Source organism: Nicotiana tabacum, chromosome 2 (genome assembly GCF_000715075.1).
Source record: "Nicotiana tabacum cultivar K326 chromosome 2, ASM71507v2, whole genome shotgun sequence".
Lineage (NCBI taxonomy): Eukaryota > Viridiplantae > Streptophyta > Magnoliopsida > Solanales > Solanaceae > Nicotiana > Nicotiana tabacum.
Genome location: NC_134081.1, coordinates 120,471,955 through 120,499,103, shown reverse-complemented (window position 1 = coordinate 120,499,103; position 27,149 = coordinate 120,471,955). Strand labels below are relative to the sequence as shown.

Below are 27,149 nucleotides of genomic sequence, written 5' to 3'. Positions count from 1 at the left end.
CATCTATGTAACTCAGAAGGCAGTCAAAGGGCAAGCATTGGCTGATCACTTGGCAGAAAATCCCGTAGACGGAGAATACGAACCACTGAAGACGTATTTTCCCGACGAAAAGGTATCATTTGTAGGAGAAGATATTACCGAAGCGTACTATAGTTGGAGGATATTCTTCGACGGAGAAACAATCTTCAAGGGAGTGGGCATCAGAGTTGTCTTACTATAAGAAACCTGTTAACATTACCCGATAAATGCAAAACTCGGGTTCTCGTGCACCAACAATATGGCAGAATACGAAGCCGGCATCTTGGGACTCAGGTTGGCCGTCGACATGAACATTCAGGAGTTGCTAGTAATCGGAGATTCTGATCTATTGGTGTACCAGGTTCTAGGAGAATAGGCTACTAAGGACATTAAAATATTATTGTACTTACATTATGTATAAGAGTTGATCAAGAGGTTCACAAAGATAGAGTTCAAACATGTTCCAAGGATTCAGAATGAGTTTGCAGATGCATTAGCCACCTTGTCTTCCATGATACAACATCCAGACAAGAATTTCATCGATCCTATCCCAATAGGAATTCATAAGCAGCTGGCTTATTGTGCTCATGTTGAAGAAGAGTTTGACGAAAATCCGTGGTTCCATGACATCAAGTAATACTTGGAAAAGGGAGAATATCCAGAGAATGCTACACACACTCAGAAGCGCACGCTCCGAAGATTGCCCAATTGTTTCTTTCAAAGCGAAGGAATTCTGTATAGAAGAACTCCTGACTTGGGATTATTGCGATGTGTCAATGCTAATGAGGCATCTAGATTGCTCGAAGAAATACATGCCGGAACTTGCGGACCCCACATGAACAGTTTCGTTTTGGCCAAGAAGATATTAAGAGTAGGGTATTTTTGGATGACTATGGAAATAGACTACATCAAATATGTTCAAAAGTGTCACCAATGCCAGATACATGCTGATATGATACGAGTACTGCCCAACAAACTCAATGTAACGAGTTCATCCTAGCCTTTCTATTCTTGGGGCATGGATGTCATCGGACCAATCGAACCCACTGCTTCAAACAGACATAGGTTCATTTTGGTGGCTATAGACTACTTCACAAAATGGGTTGAAGCCATATCTTATAAGACTGTAACTAAGCAGGTCATAGCAGATTTTGTTCGATACCGCATTGTTTGTCGATTTGGAGTACCTAAGTCAATCATTACCGACAACGCCGCAATATTAATAGTGACCTGATGAAAGATATATGTGAAACATTCAAGATTAAGCATCGGAACTCTACAGCATACAGGTCACAAATGAATGGAGCCGTAGAGGCCGCCAACAAGAACATCAAGAAGATATTAAGGAAAATGGTGGACAACTACAAGTAATGGCATGAAAAGCTACCGTTTGCTTTGCTCTGGTATCGCACCACTGTTCGCACGTCCACGGGGGCAACCCCCTACCTACTGGTTGTCACACCCCTTTTTTCACCTCACTAACCCCTCTTTAAATAGAATAAGAAGATTTGTAAGCTCAAAAGGGTTTTCAAATTCGAAAGTGACAAAAGATTGTGTTTCAAAGGATTTTTCAGAATCGCAACCTGATATTTGATTTCAGTGTGCCAGGTCACCATTTTTTTAAAATAACAATTTTCCTTCAAAATACATTTAGACTCTAAAGCATAGTCTGCACCAGAAACTCCGAGTAAGGGGGTTCATTTGACTCGGGGAGAAGGTGTTAGGCATTTTTCAAGTCCCGCGAAGGTCACGATTGCATACATGATCTAGTTGGCTTTAAAGGATACTCAAACTGAAACAAAAACATGCGAAAGAAAATAAACACACAAGAGACTCGAGGTTGTCCCCACCTAAATAAAAGAAAAATAAAATAAGAGGACAATACTAAAAATCTATACTATGTTCACCCACGATGTCCGTCACGGCCTCCGATTACATTCACTACAGGTCATACCCCGTATAAAAATATATACAAAATCTACGGGACATTCCCCTGAATATAAACTAAAGGGAACGATCTCTCGCCTCGAATGAAATAAAAGACGAGACCTAAAATTTGCCTACCCGAGTGCGGTCGGTCTAAACATACTCTTAGCGCTCAAAGAAATGAAGTAGATAAAAGAAATCTAAAAAAATAGTTCATGGTATGCTCTTTTTGTTTCTTTTTAACATTTAAATTCATTTTTAGACCAAGCCATTTCCAAAAGTATATGAGTAAATTTAATCAGTAATGGGCTAGTCTCTCCCCATTCCCACGGCCCAATATCATCCACAATAATTCATTCAAATCCTCCGCATAAAGAAGAACATAAACAGTGTACACAAACAAAAATCAGAAATAGACATTCGGTCAACGAGCACTTAAACCATTCAAAGGATATGAATAAGCAACTAACCAAACTGTAGAATAAGGAACGAAAACATAAAGGGGCAAAAGAGTGAATCAAACAACTGGAAATGCCATTAGTAAATTTTTTACCACCCTAATTTTATTAGTTTCACATTCTTTAACCCACTTATCAAGCCTAAATTATACTCTTATCACCCAAATTAATCACATGTTCCAACTCTTCTGCAAATGGTCCAGCAAAATAACATAATAATAATGGTGGCTTGGCATGTGAACAAAGTTTAAAGCCACTAACTCTTAAAGGCTAAAAACAGATGGTTTATTGCATAATGAGTTATCGAACATAGATTAGACTGAAAGGACCTGATTTATGCTTCTTCAAACTTAAAGCACATTACTAAATTACAATGTAGAATCGGGACTAACTGCGCGCACTTAACAAAGAACATAAATGATCATTCAATCTCATTTTTGACGTTTACTGCACATAACTTAGACTTAGCATGGAAATTGACAACCTTGAATACTCCTTAACCAAACGAAATGCTATTAAAACCTTTAAGATTACTAAAATAACATACTGCGGGACTTCATTCCTTCAAATTTTGTTTTAAGCAATTCAATGTCCTATTCCACTTAACAGAGAATCTACTATTTTAACCCCCAAGCAATCTAACTTATTTAGGCAAGAAACTGCAACTTAACTCAGAAAGATTGAGCTAAACCAACAGTGAGAATAATTTCAAAGAAATTCCAGCACTCATTTCACGCTGAAACTGACAGTAATCAACAAAAATACCCATGAAGATCGTAAAAATACATTGTTAATTTAGACATTCACTCACACATACCACTAATCTGGTTTCACTTAAACATGCTACAACTAGAAGAAAATCAATAAGATTCACGAGAAAATCGCATCACAGAGTAGTCACACCTAAACTAACTTGCATACATTTTCCATTTTTAGCAAAATCTCAACTAACAACATATTACGATCAATACCATAATATAATAGGAGGGATCAAAGAGATAAACTTGGATGCGCGCAAAGCTTTCGATTAATGCTGAAAGTGAATACAAGGAGGAGAAAGCTCGACAAAGAGCTTGAAAGGAAGAAAACAGCTACCGAAATCCGAGCTTCAATAGGAAACTTCAAATAGAAGCAGTGAACCACGACCTTCAACCTCGAACAACAGCTTCAACTCGACAGCGTCTCCATCGAACTCCATGGTTTTGAAATGGAAATCCAAGAGAAGAAATTAAAAATATTTTTGTATTTTTTGATTTTTTGAAATGGAAACAAAACTCGAACAAGAATCTAAACTCCGACTATTTTTTTTTTTCATTTTTCTGGAATTCAAACTAAACTTAGAAAAATTTGAAAATTGAATAGAACCCTAGAACTTTTCTTCTCTCTTTCCTCCCAATGTTTTCTGTCCAAAAATTAATTCCCCCAAAATTCTGAAAAATAACCCCAATATATAGGGGGTCTCGAACCTTCTCCCTTTTTCCCCAAGCAATCTCGAAAAAATCCCTCAAAAATCTGCAAATTCCCTTATTTTCGGTAAAAATCTGGGCAAATGGAGGGGTATGATTAATTTTCATTAATCATATCCTACCCTTCGTCCATCATCTACCGTTAAAAGAGATTCACGTATGAGAGAAAAAAACGCGGATGAGAAAGAGGAAGGGAATATTCGGCTACCAAAATAGGCTATTTGTTAGGCCACATGGAAGGGGATGAGAGGCGGGACCACGTGATGATTTTGGGGTAAACTCGCCTGAGTTTTGGGCGGGCAGAGGGTGGAGGAAGAAGGGGGCTGCCGTTTGGGGATGGGATTCTTAGGTTTAGGATTAGGGTTTGGAGAATAAGTTATGTTTTATTTGGGTTGGGGAATTAATGTGGGTCATTGGATGAGAAGCGATGAAGGGCTAGGATTAAGAAGGGAGATGGAGAGTTAGCGGGTCGACGGATTGGGCTCAGGGGATAGGGGATGTTGGGCTGCTGAGTTGAAGGGTATTGGACTTAGATTTTAGTATTTTGGATTAAGAAAAAGAAAAAGGTCAGTCCTAGTTTACTTCACTATAAAATAAAATATCACAAAGTAATAATAATTACTCCTAGTTAAAATATTAGTACTTCAAAATAGTAATTTTTCTTATATTAGATGAAACCGTAGTATGATGAAGAACATTATAAAACTAACTTTTTTTTTTAGTTTTTCTTTTTAATACTAAGATAACAAAATTAAAGTAGTAAAATACTATTATAAAATAATTAAAATTCTATGGAGATTAAGACGAGCCCTAATAAATATGTATAAAATGTTAAAGCAGCTAGAAAACGCGACTGGTCAAAAAACTCCTTATCTATTGGTCTATGGTACCGAAGTTGTTATCCCTGCCGAAGTGAAAATTTCTTCCTTAAGGATCATACAAGAGGCCGAGCTCAGCGATGTGGAATGGGTACGGAACCGGTATGAACAACTAGCTCTCATTGATGGTAAAAGAATAAACGCAATGTGTCACAGTCAACTCTACCAGAACAGAATGACAAGAGCCTTCAATAAAAAGGTTAGGTCAAGGTAATTCACACGGGGTAATTAGTGTTGAAACGAATCTTCCTACATCAGGATGAAGCAATGGGGGAAATTCTCACCCAATTGGCAAGGGCCTTACATGGTTCACCGAGTACTAACATGAGGAGGACTTATACTCGCAGAGATGGATAGAGAGATTTGGCCAAAACTTATCAATTTGGATGCGGTCAAGAGATACTATGTTTGCACTTCTATTTGATGTAACCTGAACTACGCTTGACCTGATTCCCATTTAAGAGGGAATACGAAGGCAGTCCTATGGGTTCGGTCACATCATAATAAAATCTTCATTTCCCCTTGGTCAGACACTGGGGCAAGATCTCGAGTTTGCCTAATCTCATCGTATTTAGAATCGTCAAGGAATATGTCGCCAGAAGTATGCATTTAAACTGGGGCAGAATTTTGAGGAGGATCCTCAAAATTCCGAGTTAAGGAGGTTTCAATGTCTCAAAAGCGTGGCACAGTCATCAATTCGACAAAATTATTCGCTTTCATGCATTATCACATATTTCAACCAACTACATTTTATATAAACAATTTATCACAAATGCATGTTTTTCGAAAATTTCATTTCTTATAGTAGCCAGATGTTACCCGGGGTGATTCAAGCAGGACCTCAAGACAAGAGCAAAGGCAAAGCAAGGAATCGAGAGCATGAACCAACCTTCCCCCCTCCAAACTCACAATTTTCCTTTGGATACAGGCACAATGGATATAAGAAGAACGTCCGCAAATACACACACAACAAGATCACTATCTTCACACCGACAAAAGTCGCCAAATGCAAACGCGTCAAGCTAAGAAATACTTTGCCCTCTTGCATAGTCATTGATTTTCTTGCATAGGGCTAAGCACTGCCCTCATCTTCCCATAAGGCTAAGCATTGCCTTTCTTTGCATGAGACTAAGCATTGTCTCCATTCCTCGCGTGTGTCTAAGAACTGCCTCCATCATTGCATAAGGTTAAGCATTGCCTTTCTTTGCATGAGACTAAGCATTGTCTCCATTCCTCGCATGTGGCTAAGCTCTGCCTCCATTATTGCATAAGGCTAAACATTGCCATTATTTGCATGAGACTAACTTTTATCTTTACTCCTTGCATCGGGCTAAACACTGCCCTCACCTTGCATGAGGCTAAGCACTGTCCTCCATATTGCATAAGACTAAGCACTATTTTTCCTTACATGAGACTAAGTACTGTCTCCATTCTTTGTATGAGGCTAAGCGTTGCCTTCATTGTTGCATAAGGCTAAGCACCGCCTTTCTTGCATGAGACTAGCATCGTCTCCATTCTCCGTATGAGGCTAAGCACTGCCTCCATACTGCATAAGGCTAAGTACTACCTTTCCTTGCATGAGACTAAGCATTGTCTCCACTCTTTGCATCGGGCTAAGCATTACCCTCATCACAAACAAGACTAAGCCTTGTCTCGTCTCGTTCTTGCATATGACTAGCATTGCATGTTTCCTCTATCAAACGATCGATATCACCGCACCTTTGCATTTCATGGGCTGAAAAATCGCCACGTTATCCGAAGGCACCATAGTCTGAGGGCATCATACTTATATCCCGAAGACATCATGCCATGGCCAAACGATCTCTCAAAACTGCATATCATTATTCAAAGGCGTCATAGTCCAGAGGCACCATTCTCATGACCCGAGGACACCATTTCATGGCATGCGAATCCCTTATCATACGCTTCATGGCCCAGGACTTCATAGCCTAAGGACATCATCTTCATCGTCCAAAGACAACTCTTATGGTCCGAAGGGAATTTGCATCATGTTTAAATTTTCGAAAAAACCCAAATATATTCGCGTGCATCTTGTTCTAAGTTTTGTAGGTAACTCGGGAGGTAACTGTTCTACAAACACGAGTAATTCTCGCCCCGATTTCCATTCACAACGTTCACATCCTTCGATCACCTCAAATGTAACCGACAATCAGCAATTGATTACCTTTTGTTCTATAACCGTTCAAATATCTGCCTTGTACATCCGTAACGTTCAATTTGCATTCATAGCCCCACCTGAAATTATTCGTTATTCACGACACTATCCTACTCAAAAGATCCTTTTTTGAAACACACAACCACTCTTATAACAACTCCATCGGTTTCGTTCGTCGTTGGATCCAGAACTACACACGGCCTGATTTCCGTAACACCAGGGATATGTAGGCAACTCAAGAATCAGGGTTCGAACCCCATTATTTTTTTCAAAACTCATCATTCCTCACTTACTTCGGACAAAATTGGTCATTATTTTCTTTACCCAACTACTCTTTCATCATTCCCGGGTAAAGAGGGACAATTGTTGATACCCAATTTTGCCCTTATATTTTTATAAATGTCACATATACTTTTAAAATATCATTCCTTAATCATCACCAATTTACAAGAATCATACAAGTATTTTCCATAATTTATCATAATCTTTAAAGCTTTAAAATTGATTTCTTGCATTTAAATTATTTGAATATATATTAATTACCCCTTTAAAATATTGTTGTGATCACTTATTTGCACCCACGTATATGTTTCATGATATTTTACTTTATTTTATACCAGTATATTTGTATTTCTAAAGCTATTTACACAATTTTGCAATAACGACCTATATTCTATACATAATTGTACTTATTATTTTATTTATGCTAAAATAATATTTCTTATATTTTTTATAATGTTAACCTATTATTTTTAAGTATTTTACTGCATAAATAATATTTTTTATTCTTTACTAGTCATTTTTATAATTTATTTTTAATGTATTTCGTATATTTAATTTTAGCCCCAACATAGGGCTAATTTCGGATCAAATTTGGCCCAAGTTATTAGCCCAATACCCCCCACAGCCCAAACCAATCATATCTTTTAATGAACCCGATCGCGACCCATTTAAACGACCCGCCCCATTCTCTTTTTGATCCTGATCGTTGATCTCAAATGATCAACGGACCATAATAAATCCCTACCTTTCCTTATATCCCCTCACCCCAAACCATAATCTCATTCTCACTCTTCAGCTGCCCCTAAATCCTCTCTACTCTCTTTTTATTTAAGGAAACCCTCGCCGCCATATCCCTTAATCCTCTCCGATTCCGACCTTAATATGGAACCCCTCCATGATTTTCTTTCCATATATGTTCTGTCACCTTGTTACTTCCACGATTTTGGTATCACCTAGTACATGCCTATTTTTGGCAAGTACCAGGCCTTGAGTTATGTGCAATCGTCTTCAATCTTCAAGATCTAGACAATATTTCGTCTATATACGTTCATGACAAGGTGATATGAGGCTGATTCACCAAGATCTTTGGTCGATTCTTTGATTTTCGTCGAACTAGGGTTTGAAATTTCTTTTTTTTTTTTTATTTACTGGTTCTATTATCGATTGCATGTGATATTTTCTTTCCTTATTTATATTTGAGTGATTGTTTTCCATGTTTGCTTGTTCGATTTCTACCACTATATAACCCCTCCTTAATTTCCCCTTTGGATGGACCTTAATCGCTGGAACTACTACTGTTCTCTTATTCTTTCTTGTCTTATACTACTTTGAGGCTAAATCTTTTGGTCGGCTGAAATCCAAGGCCACCGAAATTGATTATCGAACCTTTATCAGTGTGAGCACTGCCCGAGGTTCATTCGAAACCCTTGGGAACTCTGATGCACTGAGATTCCTGGGTTCTACTATTCGTTTTCTATTGACATTGGAGTGTTGCTGAAATTATTCCTCTTGTTTACTTGTTCATTCATCTGTAACTGGTAAGCATCTATGACTCTTGCAATTTCATTTCTTTCCGTTTGAATTCCTGTTCTGCATATCTATGTCTCTGAGAATTTTTATGAACCAACATGCCATTATATGCTTTGAAGCTCTTGTTAAGGCTCTATACCTTCTAGTAGTCTAACTTGCCTATTTGTTGCCTTGATTCTGCCTTCTTAAGCATGTTTGCTAATGTATGTGCTCGAATGCTTATTACTGTTGCTTATTCTGAGTTTGGTTTCTTGCCGTGTTCTATACTCTTGTGATGAGTCGAGTCATGCCCAGAACCTATTCTAATTCTTGAGTCATTCATGCGCACCTTGATACTTTTCTAGAATTAACTTCTGATCATGTTATTAGCCGAAGCATGCTTTCCCTGCTACTTGTGAACTAATGCACGTTCCCTGCCTTGTCATGTACCTTTGTGATGAATCCATGCATGCGTTTCAGACCTTGTTAAGTCATTCCTGTCTAACTTGCTAAGTTCTTGATATTGTACTGATTATCTAGGGCCTGCTTTCCATGTCATTTAAGTTCTAATGTATGCTTTGACTTGTGCAATGTTATTTGAGACCTTAGGTAAAACCTCATGTCTAGCCTCTTCCCCCCATATGTGATTAAGCCTAGTGCAGGCTAGTCCTGTTAACCTATATTTGACATATCCTTGACCATTATGAGTCCTGGTGCTATTTAAACCTTCGTGTATGATTGATAATGTTAAAGTCTTCATGCTCAGTTAAGTGAATTGTTACAGACTATGTTCATTAGCCTATTTGTTATTGATCATATTTGCACCAGACCCTCATACTAGGTATCTTACTTGTTTTCGCCTGTGATTCTGCAAGATTTCACTGACAAGATTGTGTTTAAGTTAATCTTAGATCATATTATATCCTGAAACTCTATTTGGGATTGTCTGTTGGTTTATGATGTTTCATCTTGTCTTCTGAACTTCTAGCATCTTATGTATATACCTACGTGTGATCTCATCTACCTGCTCTGGTTTAAAATACTGTTAGTTGCAGTCCTAAGAATTAAGTGTGTGGACTTCGAGTGGTTTGATTAATTTATGAACAACTTGTTACTCATGTAGTTAAGTCTGGCATTGCCGGGTAAGTTAGTTACCCCCTTCAGACTTGGTATGGGTCTGTGTTCGAGTTATGCAGCTGATACACTCTAATGTCCTGGGGTATACCTACACCTGATTTACTATTTTGTGTGAAGAATGAGATCACCGAAGACCTTGAAGTTGCTCGGTTATTTCTCTTTGGGCCTGTACTCATTTAACTTGTAATATTCGAGCATGTATTCTTCATTTTGGGCATGTAATGATTTGTAAACAAATAATTAGGGTGTTAGTGAAATCGAGGAATGGGTGTGCTTTCTTCTTGTATAAAGGGTAAAGAACATGCTTATAGAGCCCATGTGTTTTATTTGCTATTCTGTTTGACTTACTCTACTTTTGCGCGCTAATAGAAATCATGTCTATAGGAACCACATACATCTCACCTAATTTGACTAATACTCACTACCTCAAACATGTTAGCATTCACTATACTTGATTTCTATATTATTACTGTGCGTTTAGACAACATGCCTATAGGATGTATAACATATATTTTGTCAACCTAGAAACCATGCCTATAGGATTTCAAATAATCCATCGGTCAATTGCTTCTATTACTTTTAGTGTAATGCCTATCTAGATATTATGACTATAGGACCCTAATCTTTTAATCAACTACTTATGTTATTTTCATTATACTGCACCGCCTAGATGACATGCCTATAGGAGTAAAGTGTTATAAAAATAAGAATAGTTGTTAATTGTTAGAAATCCTACTTATAGGATGTTGTTACTCGCATAAGAACTGCTATGGGATCAATGTTGTTAATACTAGACTCTCAAAGCTGTTTCATTGCCTAAGTTATGCCACTACTAGAAATCATGCCTATAGGACGGTGTCAGCCGCCTAAGATGCCTATTGATAAAATCAGTGCTAATAATCCTGAGTCTGCAAACAGTTTACTGCCTCCTCGCCTAAGCCATTTAGAACAATAACGATGCATATACGATACTGGAATTCAGAATCACCTAGAAACCATGCCTATAGGACTCTAAGTCTCGATTCTGAAACTATGTACTACCTAAGCTGCCAGTTTGCATTTGTTGTTTATGTGTGGAGGCTAACTTGGGCTTTTAATTGTCTTTATGTGAAGTCCTATCTGTTTTGAATGTCACTTAGTTTTACCATTTTGAGCAACCTAGGTGAAGTCTAGAACCATCCAAATAGTAGGTCAAAAGCATCCTGGACCATAGGTATGGGACGAGTAGTGCACGCATAAGATACGATTTAGAATTGAATTAGAGCGCCTTTAAGTAACAACTTCGACATAGTAATTGGGTAGAAAGAGATGATAGTTATGCCCGTTGAATAATATGAGCAACCCCTACCTTAAGGGAGTTGCGAAGTATTATTTATGTTGCACGGGGTGTTCCTTTAGGCTAAAAAAATATAGGACCCCCCTTTTCTTTATATACTTGTTATTTACACATAGTCATTTAACATAGACCAATATAGTTGTATCCTTGTAATCATTAGGGATTTGTACCAATTCTCATGTATTCATGATAAGACTCTTCGACTTCTATATTTTCCTTTGTTTATTTTATCACCTAACTTAATTACATAATTTGCATAGTTTAAAATTTGGCCGGGACCTATAGTTGTGGACCTCGAACAGTATCTGACACCTTCTCTTTGAGGTAATTTGAGCCCTTGCCTGATCTTTGGTGACACAGACTAGTGAAACAAAGTTATTTACAAATAGACGCCCTAACGCACTTTAAAATTCGTTAGGCGATGACTCTTCTCTTTTAATGCTTAGAGTTGTCACATGTCAAAGCCCGTTCTCACAAGAAAACGGGACGCGACACCGAGAATAACTAATCTTGGATTAGTTATATTATTACGATTTTATCCCAATCAAAAATGAAATAAACTCGTTTCAAATTTAATTCTTAAGTTAATTATCCTTTATCCCTCGTGTCCTATCTTCTTGAAAGTTCGATAGCTCTATTTGTATTTTTGTGTTTTTCCTAGGGTGAGTACTTTCCGATTGTGATTGTAACGATTTGACATCATATTATTTAATACTATAATCCTCATAATCTTGTTTTCTTTTTTAATTTGTTTTCTTCTGTGCGACACTTTACTAAAGAGAGTCCTAGATGTTATTCAGTTATGTTTATCCCTAACCGTGAACTATGTTTTTTATTTTTAATTTATTTTTATTTTTATAAAGTAACCGTGTATTATGTTCAAGTAAATGTATTCTTTCGTATTAAAAATTAGCAAAGCAATTTAGCATAAAATCATACATTTCAGACACCTATTTTTGAAAGAGAAATACCTAAAATATATCCTGATTAATCTTATAGGTAGGACTACTAGTTGTTTAATATAAAACATGTTCTTGGCATATGGATTAGAGAGATTCATGTGGGAACGAATTGGTATTTAGGGGTCGTTTGGTAGAATTCATTAGATAAAATAATGCATCCATTAACTTTGTGTATTAATAATACTTTGTTTGGTACACTTTTTGAATCTATACATTAGATATGCAAGCATTAGTTATACATCCTATTTAATATTATCCTATGCATAACTAATGCATAGAAAACCATGGTATTAATAATGCAATCGGTTTTAATGCATGCATTACCTTATTTAAAGAAAAAATCGCCCTTCAAAATTTATGCTTGATTAAAATTTGCTATTATATTAATGCAAGTTTGAAATAATCCAGGAAAGTGGAAGCTAAATTATATATAAATATTTATCATATTTCTTTTTTTATAAATAAATATTCAGTTCTATACTATAATAAAGGTAGACAAATTAAATAATTTTTTAAAACCTTTTTATATAGAAATATTCCTCAGTATATGTTTCTTTTAAAAAGATAAATTGATGGACTAGTTATGAGGGTATTTTTATAAACAAAAAATGCTTTTAGAAATTGTGCAATGCTTTAATATATCAAACCAAACAATAGATAAGAAATATATCATCATAACTAATGCCAGCATTACTATAATACACCATATTAAGTATTATTCTTGTGAACCCTACCAAACGACCCCTTAGGCCGTTGGATATAGAAAAATAAGATTTTGAAACACAAATCCAAGAAGCAAAAAGTCAAAGGTAAAAAACTTATCGATAACACCAATCAAGCACCAATACAAATAACTACTTAGGGCTCGTTTGGTATGTGAAATTAGGGATAATTAAATTAAATTTGAGATGAGTTTATCCTATGTTTGATTGGGATAAAATCGTATTGTATTTTTTTTTAATCCCTCTGGGAGAGTGTGCTAACTAATCCCAGAATAACTAATTCCGGAATAATTAATCATGTGATAACTTGCTTCCCAACCAAACGACCCCTTATTGTTTTAGTAGGTGACACATGATTATAAGTTGCTTTCTTTGAACCGAGATTCTATCGGAAACAACCTCTCTATTTTTACAGGATAAAAATAAGGTCTACATACATACTATCCTCTCCAAACTTACTTGTGGAATTACAAATATATTATTGTTGTCGTCGTTATAAGTTCTACGAAGACATGTTTTTGTGGTTAGAATAGATGATAACATATAACTCCTCTTTAAATTTGAATTCATCAATTAGGAGAGTTTGTATGAGTTTAAATTTTATGCACGTAAGCAACCATATCATTTAAAATTAATAGCAAGTAACTCTATTTAATAGTATTGATTGATAACTTAGAATAAATAATAAGTAGCTTGTTATAACATAGAGACATTGAGAGAGGTGGTTCCCAAATAGCTTGTTTGGATTGTTGTTACATGTTATTTCATAATGTATCGTATTGTATTATACTGTATTGTACTATATTATTTGATGAATACAACATTTGGATAATTATATTATTTGCCGTTGTTATATGATGTCACACACCAATAATATGAAGAATAAACTTTCAACATTACTAAGGAAAAATAGCATACATAGTAAAATTATTATATAAAAAATAAGGTGAAAGATAAATATGATTATTTAATAAGAAATGGCAAGATGAGAGAGAAAAGTGAATTAACTATGCCACCACACTAAATTCGTCGTTGGTACTTTTTATTAATAACGAATTTAATAATATGATATAATAAAATTTAATTAACATTATATTGAAAGTAACGATAAAATACTATATAGACAGCCGCTCAAAAAAGATTAGTATAATATCTTACAAAGTACAAAGGTATCCTTAATAATATATATAAGTAAAAAATAAAATAAAGTGCCGAACTACACTTTTCTCCATTTCTCTTTTCATACAATCTGCCCCTAAAACTCCATTAACAAATACCCAATTCTCTCTCTCTCTTACCACATTCCTAACTCCTAACCCAACAATCAAATCATTTACCCTTCTTTAGCTTTCTTGAGATTGTCTCCTCTCTTGTTTTATCAATTAACTGCTCTTTACTCACCTAAATCTACTAGTCTTTCTTAGCTTGCCGACACCTAAAGAATACAATTACTGTTTTTTTCAATCAGTTTCTGTATCCATTTTGATCTGAATCTTTCAAATTCCTTTCTGGTATTGCAGATTCTGCCCCAATCGTTGTTCTTTCATTTTCTGGTAATCTTTCTTTCTTAGCGTATACTTTACTTTTCTTGTACGGAAATGCTTTTTGGTTTTCGTTCTTCATTTTGTTTGTTAGTGGATTATCTATAATCTGATTTTTCCGAGTTGGTTTTTGGGTGATTATTTGTAGTATGCTTATTTTTACTAAAAATGATTATGATTTGCACAAGTTAAGTTAGACTTCAGATGTATTTTGAGCTGAATTAACTTTTGCAAGATAGAATCTGCTTTGCTTGATTAGGACATTTATCTATAAAGTAGTGCCATTGTTGTTTTTGTGGTGTTGTAATGCACTAACTCTTTGTTTTTTATTGGATAAATTTTAATTCCCATTGAATCTTTTCATCAAGATGCGGAGTTTGTGCTGTTGATGGAGTTGACTGGTTTAGATGTACTGTAAATGCAATTGCATATTGGAGTTCAATTGTCCATAATTAGTTCATTGTTGATCATAGAAACTAGGTTTAAAAGGCTTAAGATTCATTACTACCTTGTGCATATATGTGTATGCGTTGCTATCACTCTTGATCGAAACAGGTTTGAGGGGTTAGGTGGGCGCACTCGTATCTTGCTTAGGAGAGGAATTAACTTTGTTGGCAAGATCTGATATAACAGGTCAAAGAATCTTGTAGGGAAATAGGGTAGACCTTGTTTGTCGTTTTGAGAGAACGATTACTTTGTGTAGGCTCTTGCAAATATTTGCACTGAATGAGTGAGAGATTGTGTTGATAACTCCAGCTCTATTGTGGCCAATTTATGGTTTCAAGTCATCCTTGCATATGATTAGGAGGACTAGACTTTTCCAGTTAGTGGCTAAGCTATTCTGGATAGAGTTATCAAGTCAGTAGTTGTAACATATGTAGGATGTATTTTCTTTTCTATTGAATTCGAACATCAAAGGTCAAACATCCAGAGGCGAATTTATTTATTCATTTTACAGTAACTACCTAGCTTGAGTGTTGATTAATGGAGGACTTGTGTGTTACCATGCACACTGGTAAAAACATCTGTACTTTCTGTAATCTACTTCTGGTGTTGCATCAGTTTTCATATTTTGGTATCTGTTTGATCTAGAGGCTGGTATTCAGAAGATTGAGTAGGTTATGCAAATAAAATGGTAGCAAATGCTTTGTTTATGTTAATGTGGACTTCCTGGGAGCAATACTCTGGCAGGTTGTTCAGTGGTTGGATAATTAGTAGTCCTTTCTGGATGTCTATTTTAGGCCGTATGTTTGTTAAGTTCTTATTTCAGGCTGGCCCTCCCTCCTCTCTCTCGAATTGTTCTTAAAAAGAAAATTTTATGCACTGTACCTTGTATATGGATCAAAATCTCTAGTACCAGCGGAGCCATCTGTTTTTTGAGTTTTCAAGTTAAGCAGGAAAGAAAAAAAAAAAAAGGCAGAAGCAATTACTGGTATCTGGCATCATGTCCAATATTACTAGTTGCACTTGTGATGGCATTTATCTTGTAATTCCTTTAATTCTAAGTTGTCTGTTTAAGGTGTTGGTAGTGGATGGTTAAGAGCTCTTGACTGTTTGAAACTGGCAGCACTGTTCGTTGAGAATCTCTCCAAACAATTTTCCTTCATATAACTTATTGGGCACGTTTGTGTGATATAGATATCAACCGATGCTTTTGCTTAATGCTGGGCAATCTTCATCAATAAAATGGTTACATACTTGTAAAAACATTAGCCTATACTCTTTAATTGCAGTGTTTTTCTTTCACCTCTGTGTTTTGCACTTCTGCTTGCTGTCTCATTACTATCGTTTTCTTTTTGTAATCTTCGATCATTCAAAGTTGCTCCCTTTTTTCTGTTTCTATTTAATTAATTTTGTGTTATTTCCTTTTCTGGTGTTACATAGGAGTCTCTTTTGTTAATTGAAGGATTTAGGCCTACAATTTCAACTTTTCAGTTTTTTCTTCCCCCTGTTTTTTATATATGGGCTGAGGTGTTTGTTTCATGGGCGGTGCGGAGGATGAGGAACCACCATTAAAACGTGTGAAAGTATCCTCCGGACAGTTGGTAGATATTTCGGACGGGACATTTGTTAGAGATCGTGCAAGTTGTTCATTGGGTGACTCGATGGCTCGGCCCCTGGATCTTCAAGGGGATGATGAGGTTGTCGGTACAAAAGGGGTTGTCAAGAAAGTTGAATTTGTTCGGATCATAACTGAGGCATTATATTCTCTTGGTTATAATAAGGCTGGGGCCCATCTTGAGGAAGAGTCAGGGATACCCTTGCACTCTTCTGGCATTAATTTGTTTATGCAGCAAATTCGTGATGGTAAATGGGATGAAAGTTTAACCACATTGAACAGAATTGGTCTGGTGGATGAAAAAATTGTAAAGTTAGCATCTTTTGTGATATTGGAGCAGAAGTTTTTTGAACTGCTGGACAAAGAAAAAGTCTTGGATGCCTTGAAGACACTGAGGACCGAGATTTCACCTCTTTCCATAGAAAATAATAGGGTCCATCAGCTTTCCTCCTTCATTATATCACCTTCTCAGCAGGTTCTTTCTGGGGTATCAGGTCAAGGTATAGTGAGAGTAAAGTCACGTACAAAGCTATTAGAGGAATTGCAAAGATTGCTTCCCCCAACAGTTATGATTCCAGAAAAGAGATTGGTACATCTTGTTCAACAGGCTCTTGACTTGCAACTAGATGCTTGTAGATTTCACAATTATGTGGTAGGTGAAATGTCACTGCTCACTGATCACAAGTGCGGAGGAGATCATATTCCATCTCAAACAGTACAGGTTAGATCACATTAATATTCGGGTTCCACTGATTGTAAGACGCGTTCAATGCATCTGGCGATCACGCAATAATTTGTCCTATCTTTATCTGAGTCAATAAAGGGTGGTTAATGAATATGTTGGCAAGTGTTAATCAAGTTTATTCCTTTGCATTCTGAACATTGACATTGTGGTTAAAAGCCTTGCTACTGCTATTTTATGTCACTGTTTGAATAACATATGATGGTGTTCTGTTGAAAAGCATTCATTGAATTCATGTTTGCTTCATTTAACTTTTTTGGGGTTGAAGGTTTTGCCATTTTTGCATATGCTCTTTCAAAAGGCTTGTTTTAATAAGAATGGATGGGATGTCTTAGATTGTTAAATTGTTGTGAGACATGGTGGAGAGAAATTAAATTGTTACATCAAGTTTTAAAATAATATAAGTCTTCTATCTTTTTCGGATAAAAGTCAGCCCCGTGCAACCTTATCTTGATTTCTGCAAGATGTTGTTTTCACGGCTTGAAGCCTTGAACCAGTGAACTTCTGCTCGCATGGCAACAACTCTTACCGTTACGCTCCCCTTCAAAAAAGAACTTCTATTAATGATGTAACAAGTTAGTATCCACCCACAAAAAGAAACCATACAAACTGCTTCAGTGTATCTGTAGTTCTATACACTAAAGTACGTTTACAACTATCTCGAAGCTAATGTAATCCTTCATTCACCAAATAACAAATGAAGAACAGTGATCTGACTCCAGTTTTCAGTGCAGCTGATCTCCAAAATATCGGCTCCTTTTCAGTAGTTATCTACCATGAAACTCTAACTAAAGCATATTCATTTGTGCCCCTGTTTGTTCAGCAAATTAATATGAATAGTTCAGTCCTATCATAGCGAGCTTAGCAATAAATGCAGTTTTCTTTCTTCGGTGTTCTGTCTTTGCGTGATGCTGGAGTTAATGGTAAGCACTATTGGTTTCTGGGAGCTTTGTGCTTTCCAGGTCTTTAATGAGCTTGTTTCCACCATTTTATGAGGCTTTTGTCACAATGATATGAATCATTTGATGGATAGTTGCCAAACTTTTAAATCATGAAATTTAGCTCCCTTTCCTTTGTCGCTGTATGTTCAACGTGTAAACAAGTATGTGCTTTTTATTCTCTAGTTTTTGGCTTTTTTTCGGATGAAGGCGTAGCTAGTGTTGTTCATGTCGTTTATACCATTTGCTAGTTGACCTAGTTGGGGTGTTTAACCAGAAGATGTGGTTGGATCCACTGTGATTTACGTGAAAGCAGAAAGTATGTGCTTTTGTTGTGGGGGGGGGGGGGGGGGGGGTTTGGGGGGGTGGGATGGTGCCTAGGAAATGTAAATGTGCTTGATAATTTTGAGCTTCACTGGCTTTCCACTTGATATTTTTACCAGCTTTACATGCGACAACTGGCTGTTTTTGTGTTATAAGTCATTTTAGAACGATCGGTGGTACTGGAGTTTGATTTTTGAAGATAAAATTTGTTAGTCACCTTAAGCTCTAATTGTTTCTTCGTTGCTTCTACTGCACCAGATATTACAAGAACACAGTGATGAAGTCTGGTTCTTGCAGTTTTCCCATAATGGAAATTACTTAGCCTCGTCATCTGCTGATTGTTCGGTCATTATATGGGAGGTATGTTTAAATCCTCTTGAATTGTCGTAACAATTGTTGTTTTTTCAACTTAGATCAATTGTCACTTTGCTTTTTGTTGAAAATTTATTTTTTCCTCCATTTTTTGCATCTTATGTCGCAGTTTCTTTCGTATTGTCCTTTACTTCTGCTTTAAAGAATTAATATCAGGAAAAAGATGCCATTCTTGTATGCTTCAGAGCAGGGGCGGACCCACCTTATAGCAAGGGGGTTTAGTTGAACCCGCTTCGTCGAAAAATTTATTATTTTCACTTGCGAACTTCATCAGAAAATCATGAAAGAAGATACTCCAATATTATAAGACATGAACCCACTTGACACAAATGGAAGTTGCAGAGCAGTGGCAAAGAGGGTTCATAATGTGGGCAGAGGCAGTGGCGGAGCCATGATTTTCACTAAGTGGTATCAAAATATAAGAATTTAAATACACCGTAAAATTAAGGGGAGTCAATGTATAGTAAATATACATAAAGTAAAAAATTTATCTAGCAATACAGTTTAATTTTCCGGCGAAGGAGTGTCGATTGACACCCCTCGGTTGAATGTGGCTCCGCCACTGGGCAGAGGTCAGAATTTCGAACCTCTGCTGAAGTGTCGAACTTATATTTTTTCCACATTGCATTTTATGTTCCAGTTATATACGTAATTATTTTAGCTATTCTTATTAAACTCTATTTTACTTCAAAAAAAATAAATAAACCTTTCCATTAAGTGAATTTTGGTTCTCTCTTACATAGTTTCTGCTAAAATTAATGAGAGTGCCTTGTTGAGATTATTTGTAATTTTTTAATTTTATGTAGTTTGGTTTATGTTCGAGCCGTGGAAACAGCCTCTTGCAGAAATGCAGGGTAAGGCTGCGTACAATAGACTCTTGTGGTCCGGCCCTTCCTCGGACCCCGCGCATAGCGGGAGCTTAGTGCACCGGGCTGCCCTTTTTTTTGGTTTATATATGTTGGAATTGTTAATTTGTGTTATACTGAAAATTTTAGTTTGGTGTTTACTCTTTTACTTTAAAAGTTTATATCAATTAGTTTAGTTCATAACTCCCCTTTTTACTTTTTTTTTGTTTGTAAATACTTATTATGTTAAATTTCTTAGAGTTATAAGATTTTTAAGTTGGTTAAATTTTTTTTGTTAAAATTAATAAATTTACAAATTTGTTGAAGTAAAATTTGTTTATATATATATATGGATAAAATGTCAATTTTGTTTTTTAAATTCCCACCTTTGATTATAAAATAGCGTCAATGACTTTATTTCGAGGTCACATGATGAATAAAACTAAGTAGTGAGCAAATTCTATTTACCGGTGCCGCTTATACAAGTGGCTACTATGCTCTTTGACCGAACCCGCTTGTATAAAATTCTGGGTCCGCCACTGCTTCAGAGTTTCATGGTGTGCCACATATGGGTCCTCAAACAAACATAATGTAATACAACCAAAAGTCAATTCATTTTGATTAAAATGGTGACCTATCTTGGCCCTTGGGGTTTTTTATAAAGTAAAAGGTTGTGAATTAATGTATTACTCCCCGTGTTCCATTTTATGTGACACTCTCTCTCTTTTTAGTCTGTAAAAAGAAGAATGTCATGGCTTGTTTAAGACCAAAAGTCTGCAACTAACGGTGAAGCCTATACAGGTTGAGGTGTTAGTTGTCCGAAATTTATTTTCTTAATATCTCTTTTACTTGTCCAAAATATTTTTTTTTTAAAAAATACAAAAATCAGTTGCAAGCTGATTTTGTATATAGTCTGAGGTGTTAGTTTCATGGAGCTTGGGCTCTATGTAATCTAATTAAATTTTTAGCCTATTAGATTGTCCGTTAACCGTTTCATGGTTCACGTTAGAAAATTATTGTATCAGATATTTCAGTCCAAAATTTAGCAAGGAAGCTAAATAGATTTTTCTGCCTGCAATAATTAGTTATTCATTATTATTCCATTGTTAAGAACAAAGTTATTATAAAGGTGATGTTGCCAAATAGTTATGAATGGCATGCTAAACGTTGATGTGCATGTCTATGTCAAATGTTGATGTGCATGTCTATGAATATCAGTTGAATACAACATCAACCTTAAGATATAATTTGGCTTTAGTTCCATTATAAGTACTCCTTCTGTTCCAAATTACATGACACTCTTCCCATTTACACGTTCCATCATTCTATTTTAAACAACTTTTAAAAATTTAAATTCATTAAAGTATTCACACTTTAACTTTGATGTGCTGTTTGTTGTCTTTTTGATACTACTTTAATACTCTTCCAAAGTCACTAATGTATTATACAAGTCAAAATAACATCTTTAAACCCTGTGCCCAATCAAATACCCTGATATAAAATGAGACCGGAGGGAATAGTTGTTTCATATCATGATAACCTTCCTTTTTAGGTTTCAAGAGAAATAAACACATGTAAGAGTTCCATGTACTATAGAAAAAATGAAAGTTGAAGGTCAATATTACTTTACTATAAGAAGGGATTTTGAACAAACTGTCTAGAAAAGAAATGTTAAGAGTGTCCTAGAGGTGATGATGTGCTTTATTCAGCTAGCTTTGTAAGTTGGAAATCAGAGTTTTATGTTGTATTTATTCCTGAAATAATAGGTGGTACTTGTACCGCTTCTGTTTGCTTATCAACAGGATTAATATTGAACATATTGGGTTCATGTCCTCTTCTTTTTGATGCTTGATTATATTTTTGAGAGCTGTGATATGCAAGGTTCTTTCTCCTCCAAACTTTAAGATGCTATTATCAGGTGCATTTCATTTTGGTAAAAGTTAAATAGAAAAAGTTGGTGTTTAAAGGTTAAATAGAAAAAAAATGGTCTTTATGTGGGAGGGAGTGCTGGGTATGAAAGAAAAGAGTGCTGTTGATCATGAAGATTTGAACTAATCAGACAGTTGATAGCATTTAACTTCATGCCTTAATTTTCTGCTCTTTATAGGTCAAATTGGATGGATGTGTCTTCTTAAAGCACCTATTTTCTGGTCATCAAAAACCTGTCTCCTATATATCATGGAGTCCTGACGACCATCAGCTTCTCACTTGTGGTGTAGAAGAAGTTGTCAGACAGTGGGATGTCGAGTCCGGTGAATGTATACGCATTTATGAGAAAAATGGACTTGGTTTGATCTCATGCGGATGGGCTCCTGATGGCAAGAGGATATTCTGTGGTGTAACTGACAAAAGCATTAGCATGTGGGATTTGGAAGGGAAAGAGCTGGAATGTTGGAAAGGCAACAGGACTATAAGAATATCGGACTTGGGAATAACAAGTGATGGGAAGCATGTTGTCTCTGTTTGTAAAGAAAATACGATAGTATTATTTGAATGGGAATCAAGAACAGAGAAAGTAATTCAAGAGGATCAAGCAATAACCTCGTTTGTATTGTCCATGGACAATAAGTATGTATTGGTTAGTCTTTGGAACCAAGAAATTCATCTTTGGGATATACAGGGAACTGTAAAACTCATAGCCAAATATAAGGGCCATAAACGTTCTCGTTTCGTTGTGAGGTCTTGCTTTGGAGGACTAGATCAAGCTTTCGTTGCCAGTGGAAGCGAAGATTCACAGGTACTTCTTCTCTTATTGATCGAGAAGCACAATGCATTTTTATGTTGCAGAACTTTTTTTTTTTTAAAGTATGCATATTAGCAGTTTAGCACATGATTAAATTGAGAATTCTATTCCTCAAATCAGGTTTGCATATTGCAGACGGTCTGTCTTTTGACCATAAAATCATCTTTCATTTACTCATTAAATACACTGTTTTCCTGCATAAAGAAGTCCTGTGAACAAGTTATGTTTTTTTAGAAATAATCATTTCATGTTTATGCTTCATATATGCAAGCAACATCATTATTTCTTTTGCATTTTCTAGGATTCTTGTAAATGATGCCCTAAAGAGTTAATTCTGTTTCTGTTGTTTGAGTATTTCAAAATTGCCTCTGGCAATCTGCTTAATTTTCTTTTTGAGTTTCTTCTACCATGAATAAAGCGTATTTTACTATTTGGACACATATCATCCTGCCTTTGTAATAACCACTGCTCTCAATAATCATGGATTTCCAATGCTCTCTTATTTGAGTTATTTCCATGTCATTGAGTGTCTTGTTATTGCAAAATTCTCCAGTCTTTCAGAGATTTTCAGACCATTTATATATCCTTGCACACGTTATCTTTATTATCTGTAGAGAGTTGGATTCTGACCTTGTATTCTCTAGAGAGACTTTGATCTTAGTCTATACCATAAACTTAGTGTTAGTCTTGTATGAGAGAGATTTTGATCTTGGTCTATACAATACTTTCAGGTTTATATATGGCATAGAGGCTCAGGTGAACTTGTTGGGACATTGGCGGGACATTCTGGGACGGTGAATTGTGTTAGCTGGAACCCAGCAAATCCTCATATGCTGGCATCAGCAAGTGATGATCGTAGTATCCGTATATGGGGCTTGAATCGAGTAAACATGAAGCAACATGGCACTGTTACTAATGGTGTGAACTGCTGCAATGGGCGAAGTTGAAGTCTGAGATGCAAAAGGGCAGTGTATAATGTTTACAAGATTGATCTCTTATCCCTATTCACTGCTTTCTCTGTATATTCTTTACGTTCATGTCAAAGCAAACATTTATGACAAACAAGAATGTGAAATTTGCATTCAGTCCATCAATAATTCATGTACTTACTCCATATCTCAGTTCTCAGTGATTGCTTTGTGTCTCTTACTGAATTTAAGCTGGGGAAGTAGTCAATGGTTTGAATAGATTGGATGCATTGTCATTTGCTTTTATCTCCAAAAAAATAGTGAAAAGAAGGGGAATTTAAGAGGGGGTTTAACTGTTATTCACGGGCAATGTTATCGATACATAGTTATAAAACTTGCCTATGGTTTAGTAACTCAAAATTTGCATATGAGAAGTGAGTTTAGGTCCTCAGAATGACACAAAAAGAAGAGAAAAGGAAATAAAACAGTGCTTTAAACATGTCTAAAAGGGTGTCTAATATATGCAAAGAAAATATTAAAATTATTAACATTAGCTTTCTCCAACAATACTTCAAACATCTCTACAAACTATTTTAGGGTGGCTTGAAAAGAGAAAAAAGGAAGTCCAATTAAGCAACTCATCTCAGCACCATATTTCTTTTTAAGAGGGGGGAGAACTAAGTACATACAAACTTAATACTAATGGTTTTACTTTTTTTTCATTCTTAATTAAGCAACACTGAAAGAAGTGGCAGCATTCTCCACAAACTTCCTAGCACCCTTAAACCATCTCTTGTCACCAGCTTGTGCTTTGCAAATGTAAAGTTTGCCACCATTTACTGTAGCTGAGATCAATTGGTGCTTACCACCTTCATCTCCATCTGCAGTTCTTGTTAATACTGACAAGATGTAGTACTCTTTTCCTCCTACAGTTGAGCTTGATGTCTCCAATAGGTTTGCAGTTGCCACTGCACCAGATTCAAATCCACCCTGCAGCAACAAATTCCCACTCTTCATTTTTCTATCATAATTCTTGCATACAATAGTCTAGATGGTGCTTTTGCAAACACCATCTAGATGGGCATAGTTATCCGGTATTTCTGCTGGTGGAAAATAGTTGATACACTAGGGGAATCAGGGGCGAAGTGAGCCTTTTGGCTATGGGTTTGACCGAACCTAGTAGCTTTGGTCCGAACCCTATATTTGTTTATGAGAAATCCGTTGAATATATACAAATTATTAAATTAGCTAAAATCCCCAACGTAATAACTTCAAATCCTAGCTCCGCCTCTAAGTGGAATAGTCTAGGTGCATGTGCGCGCAAGTTAGACTTGACACCACCGGTACGAAAGAAATTGTAGGGCATTTATTTCTAGGACTTACTTCATTTGTTCCATGTGTAAATACTCCCACTCTACAAATAACCAGAACAACAAATCCTTTTCACAATCATTTATTGTAGTTATGACTACTTACCTCTGAATCAGTTTTACCAAAGTAAGCTTGCTTTCCTAGCAAAAAGTCCACCTGCTCAGACAAAAAAAGAACAAGGTCAAAACTCATCACTTTGTGCAATTTTCAGTCTATAAAATGCATGCTTTTAGAGAGAGAGAGAGAGAGAGATGTAATTACTTGAGTGAGGAACTCTTCGGGGGAGCCGTAGTCAGTGATGGATTTCTTATCAGTTGGAGTGACAGTGACAATGAGATTGCTGGTGGAATCAAAGTTGTCTTCATATCTGAGAACTTGACCAGGGAACTCAACTTCTTTGCTGGGGTTCCATTTAGCTGGGACTTGCAACTTGAATCCATCTCCGTTGTATGCCAAGAAATCAGTGTTTTCCTTTGGCTTACCAAAAACATTTGCTGTATATATATGTATCACAAAAACCATCATTAAATTCCATTCAATAATCGTTTTAAGCATCATCATGTTATTCCATGGAAGAAGGGGAGCCTTGGTATAACTGGTAAAGTTGCTGCCATGTGATCAGGAGGTCACGGGTTTGAGTCCTGGAAAAAGCCTCTTGCAGTAACGCAGGGTAAGGCTGCATATACTAGACCTTTGTTGTCCGACCCTTCACCGGACCCCATGCATAGCGGGAGTTTAGTGCATCGGGCTGCCCTTTATGTTATTCCGTGGAAGTTTTATATAGGTGCGTCTGATCAATAAATGTGTTCAAAAGGATTTAGTTTATATAACTAACACTATAAAGAATGAATTTTTACACTATCACTGATTTAACTTGTTATAACGTGTTGTACATATGCTCTACTTTCCTAGTGACTCATTCGCCGTATTATTAACAGTTACCTGTAATTATCTTTTAAATGATCTGATAGTATAAAAATTATTTGAGACAGTATGTCAAAATTGAACTTGACATACCAGCTTCTCCATAAGCAGCATCTGCAGGGGAAACCTTGGAACCAATGGCCGCAGCACCAATAAGGACAGTGAGAGCCAATCGTCGAGAGACGACGACGCTGTTGCCATCATCTTCTTGAGGTGAGGACTGTTTTTGGGCACGGCAAACCAATTGGTTAGGCTTAAGGGATGAAACGTACCTCTGTGATGACACTGAGGATGTTGTTCTAGCTGCTGAGCTAGAGAGTGCATGCTGGTGCAAGAAACATTGTGTTGAAGCCATTGCTTACAATTATCCTTTCTTTTCTTTGTTTTTTGGCTTGGTTTCCTCTTAATGTTTGTGATCTATGTGTGAAGGGAAATTGGCTTTAGTTTATGAATGTGTGGGAAATGGATATTGGGAAGATTAGATTTATGATGTGGGATAAGGTTCTTGAGTCTTTGATTGGTGCCAAATGGACTTTCAAAATATTATTGTTTGTTCTAGTTTCCACTGCAATCTCCATGTCATAAAGTTGTGGGGCTTAGTTTGGACCAAGGCTGTTTCCAACCACACTTCCTTTCAGCATATATAGTGTACAAGATATATTGTAGAAGTGCAGCCTTTGTATGTTTATAGGACTAGGACACTGACTCGAACATTTTTTTTTCTTTAGTGTTCCGAAGTATTATTTACATTTCGTAGCCGAAAAAGTGTATAAAATTTATATATAACATACATAATGTATATATATACAAAAAAATATATACATTTTTTTGACTATTATTTTGAGAGCAGTTATACAGTGTTATTTTCCCAATATAATAGGGGTAATACAAACACAACATAGTGTAGTGTACAAGTTTAAAATGATAAAATTATTTCCGTGTGACCGATAGGTCACAGGTTCAAGCTGTGAACGCAATCCTTGGAGTACGTCTTTCTCCGGACCCTATATGGATACGGAATACTATCCAATCTTAAAAAACCGATGAAATGCGATCTCATAGGCAATTTTCTATGAGGGTCCGCTCCATTATATTCCCCATTATTTCACTTTCTCGCTATTCGAAAATAAGCGTCACGACAACATCCAAAGGTGACCTTTAGATTCTTAAGTAGGGGGGCAAGGAGGAGCACGTAGGAATGCTGACCACTATATAAGCCACTAGTGGCTGAGAGAAAGCGATGTCAACAGGTTAGGAAACTCTAAGATGTTTTATATTCGGTGGAAGGAAGGCTGAAACTCCACCCCAACCAAGTGAAACTAAGGGTCTGAAAGAGTTCATGATCTGTAGCTAGCTCAATCAGTGCGCTGGAGTTCCGTTCGTTCAAACTCTCCGCCAGGGAAGTGCTCTTCGGGCTGAGACTCGGTTGCTAGGAAGAATGCGGGCTTAGATCCAATAAAACTCGTGTTCCTTCGTCACCCTCTAGCGTACCAAACTTGTGAAAAGCATAAT

The 27,149-nt window shown here is 36.3% G+C and overlaps 2 protein-coding genes across 4 annotated transcripts; one reads left to right on the top strand and one right to left on the bottom strand.

Annotated features, from left to right (window-relative positions):
• The first annotated feature begins 14,078 nt into the window (after positions 1-14,078).
• LOC107785784 (WD repeat-containing protein 26 homolog) lies at positions 14,079-23,548 on the top strand. Of its 3 annotated transcripts, none has more exons than XM_016607155.2 (5): positions 14,079-14,423; positions 16,296-17,191; positions 18,733-18,834; positions 21,799-22,428; positions 23,166-23,548. In XM_016607155.2, exons 2-5 carry the CDS (start codon positions 16,394-16,396, stop codon positions 23,379-23,381), a joined length of 1,746 nt encoding a protein of 581 aa, XP_016462641.1. In that variant the 5' UTR covers positions 14,079-14,423; positions 16,296-16,393; the 3' UTR covers positions 23,382-23,548. The 3 variants fall into 3 exon arrangements, with proteins under 3 accessions (XP_016462641.1, XP_075094650.1, XP_075094646.1); XM_075238549.1 differs by having other exon boundaries at positions 14,084-14,423; positions 16,409-17,191; XM_075238545.1 differs by having other exon boundaries at positions 14,084-14,423; positions 16,318-17,191.
• Positions 23,549-23,968: 420 nt separating this feature from the next.
• On the bottom strand, positions 23,969-26,023 carry LOC107785785 (oxygen-evolving enhancer protein 2-1, chloroplastic). The gene is given in 4 exon segments (NM_001325408.1): positions 23,969-24,332; positions 24,819-24,869; positions 24,975-25,207; positions 25,731-26,023. Coding segments are annotated over 4 exon segments (807 nt in total). The 5' UTR covers positions 25,993-26,023; the 3' UTR covers positions 23,969-24,071.
• Between the last annotated feature and the right edge of the window lie 1,126 nt (positions 26,024-27,149).

What these genes read in the sequence shown, in the direction of transcription:
- LOC107785784 (XM_016607155.2), top strand. Translation starts at nt 16,394, where the DNA reads ATGGGCGGTGCGGAGGATGAGGAACCACCATTAAAACGTGTGAAAGTA. An exon ending in TTCCATCTCAAACAGTACAG is followed by an intron (nt 17,192 to 18,732) that starts GTTAGATCACAT and finishes CTACTGCACCAG; the next exon opens with ATATTACAAGAACACAGTGA. An exon ending in GTGGAAGCGAAGATTCACAG is followed by an intron (nt 22,429 to 23,165) that starts GTACTTCTTCTC and finishes CAATACTTTCAG; the next exon opens with GTTTATATATGGCATAGAGG.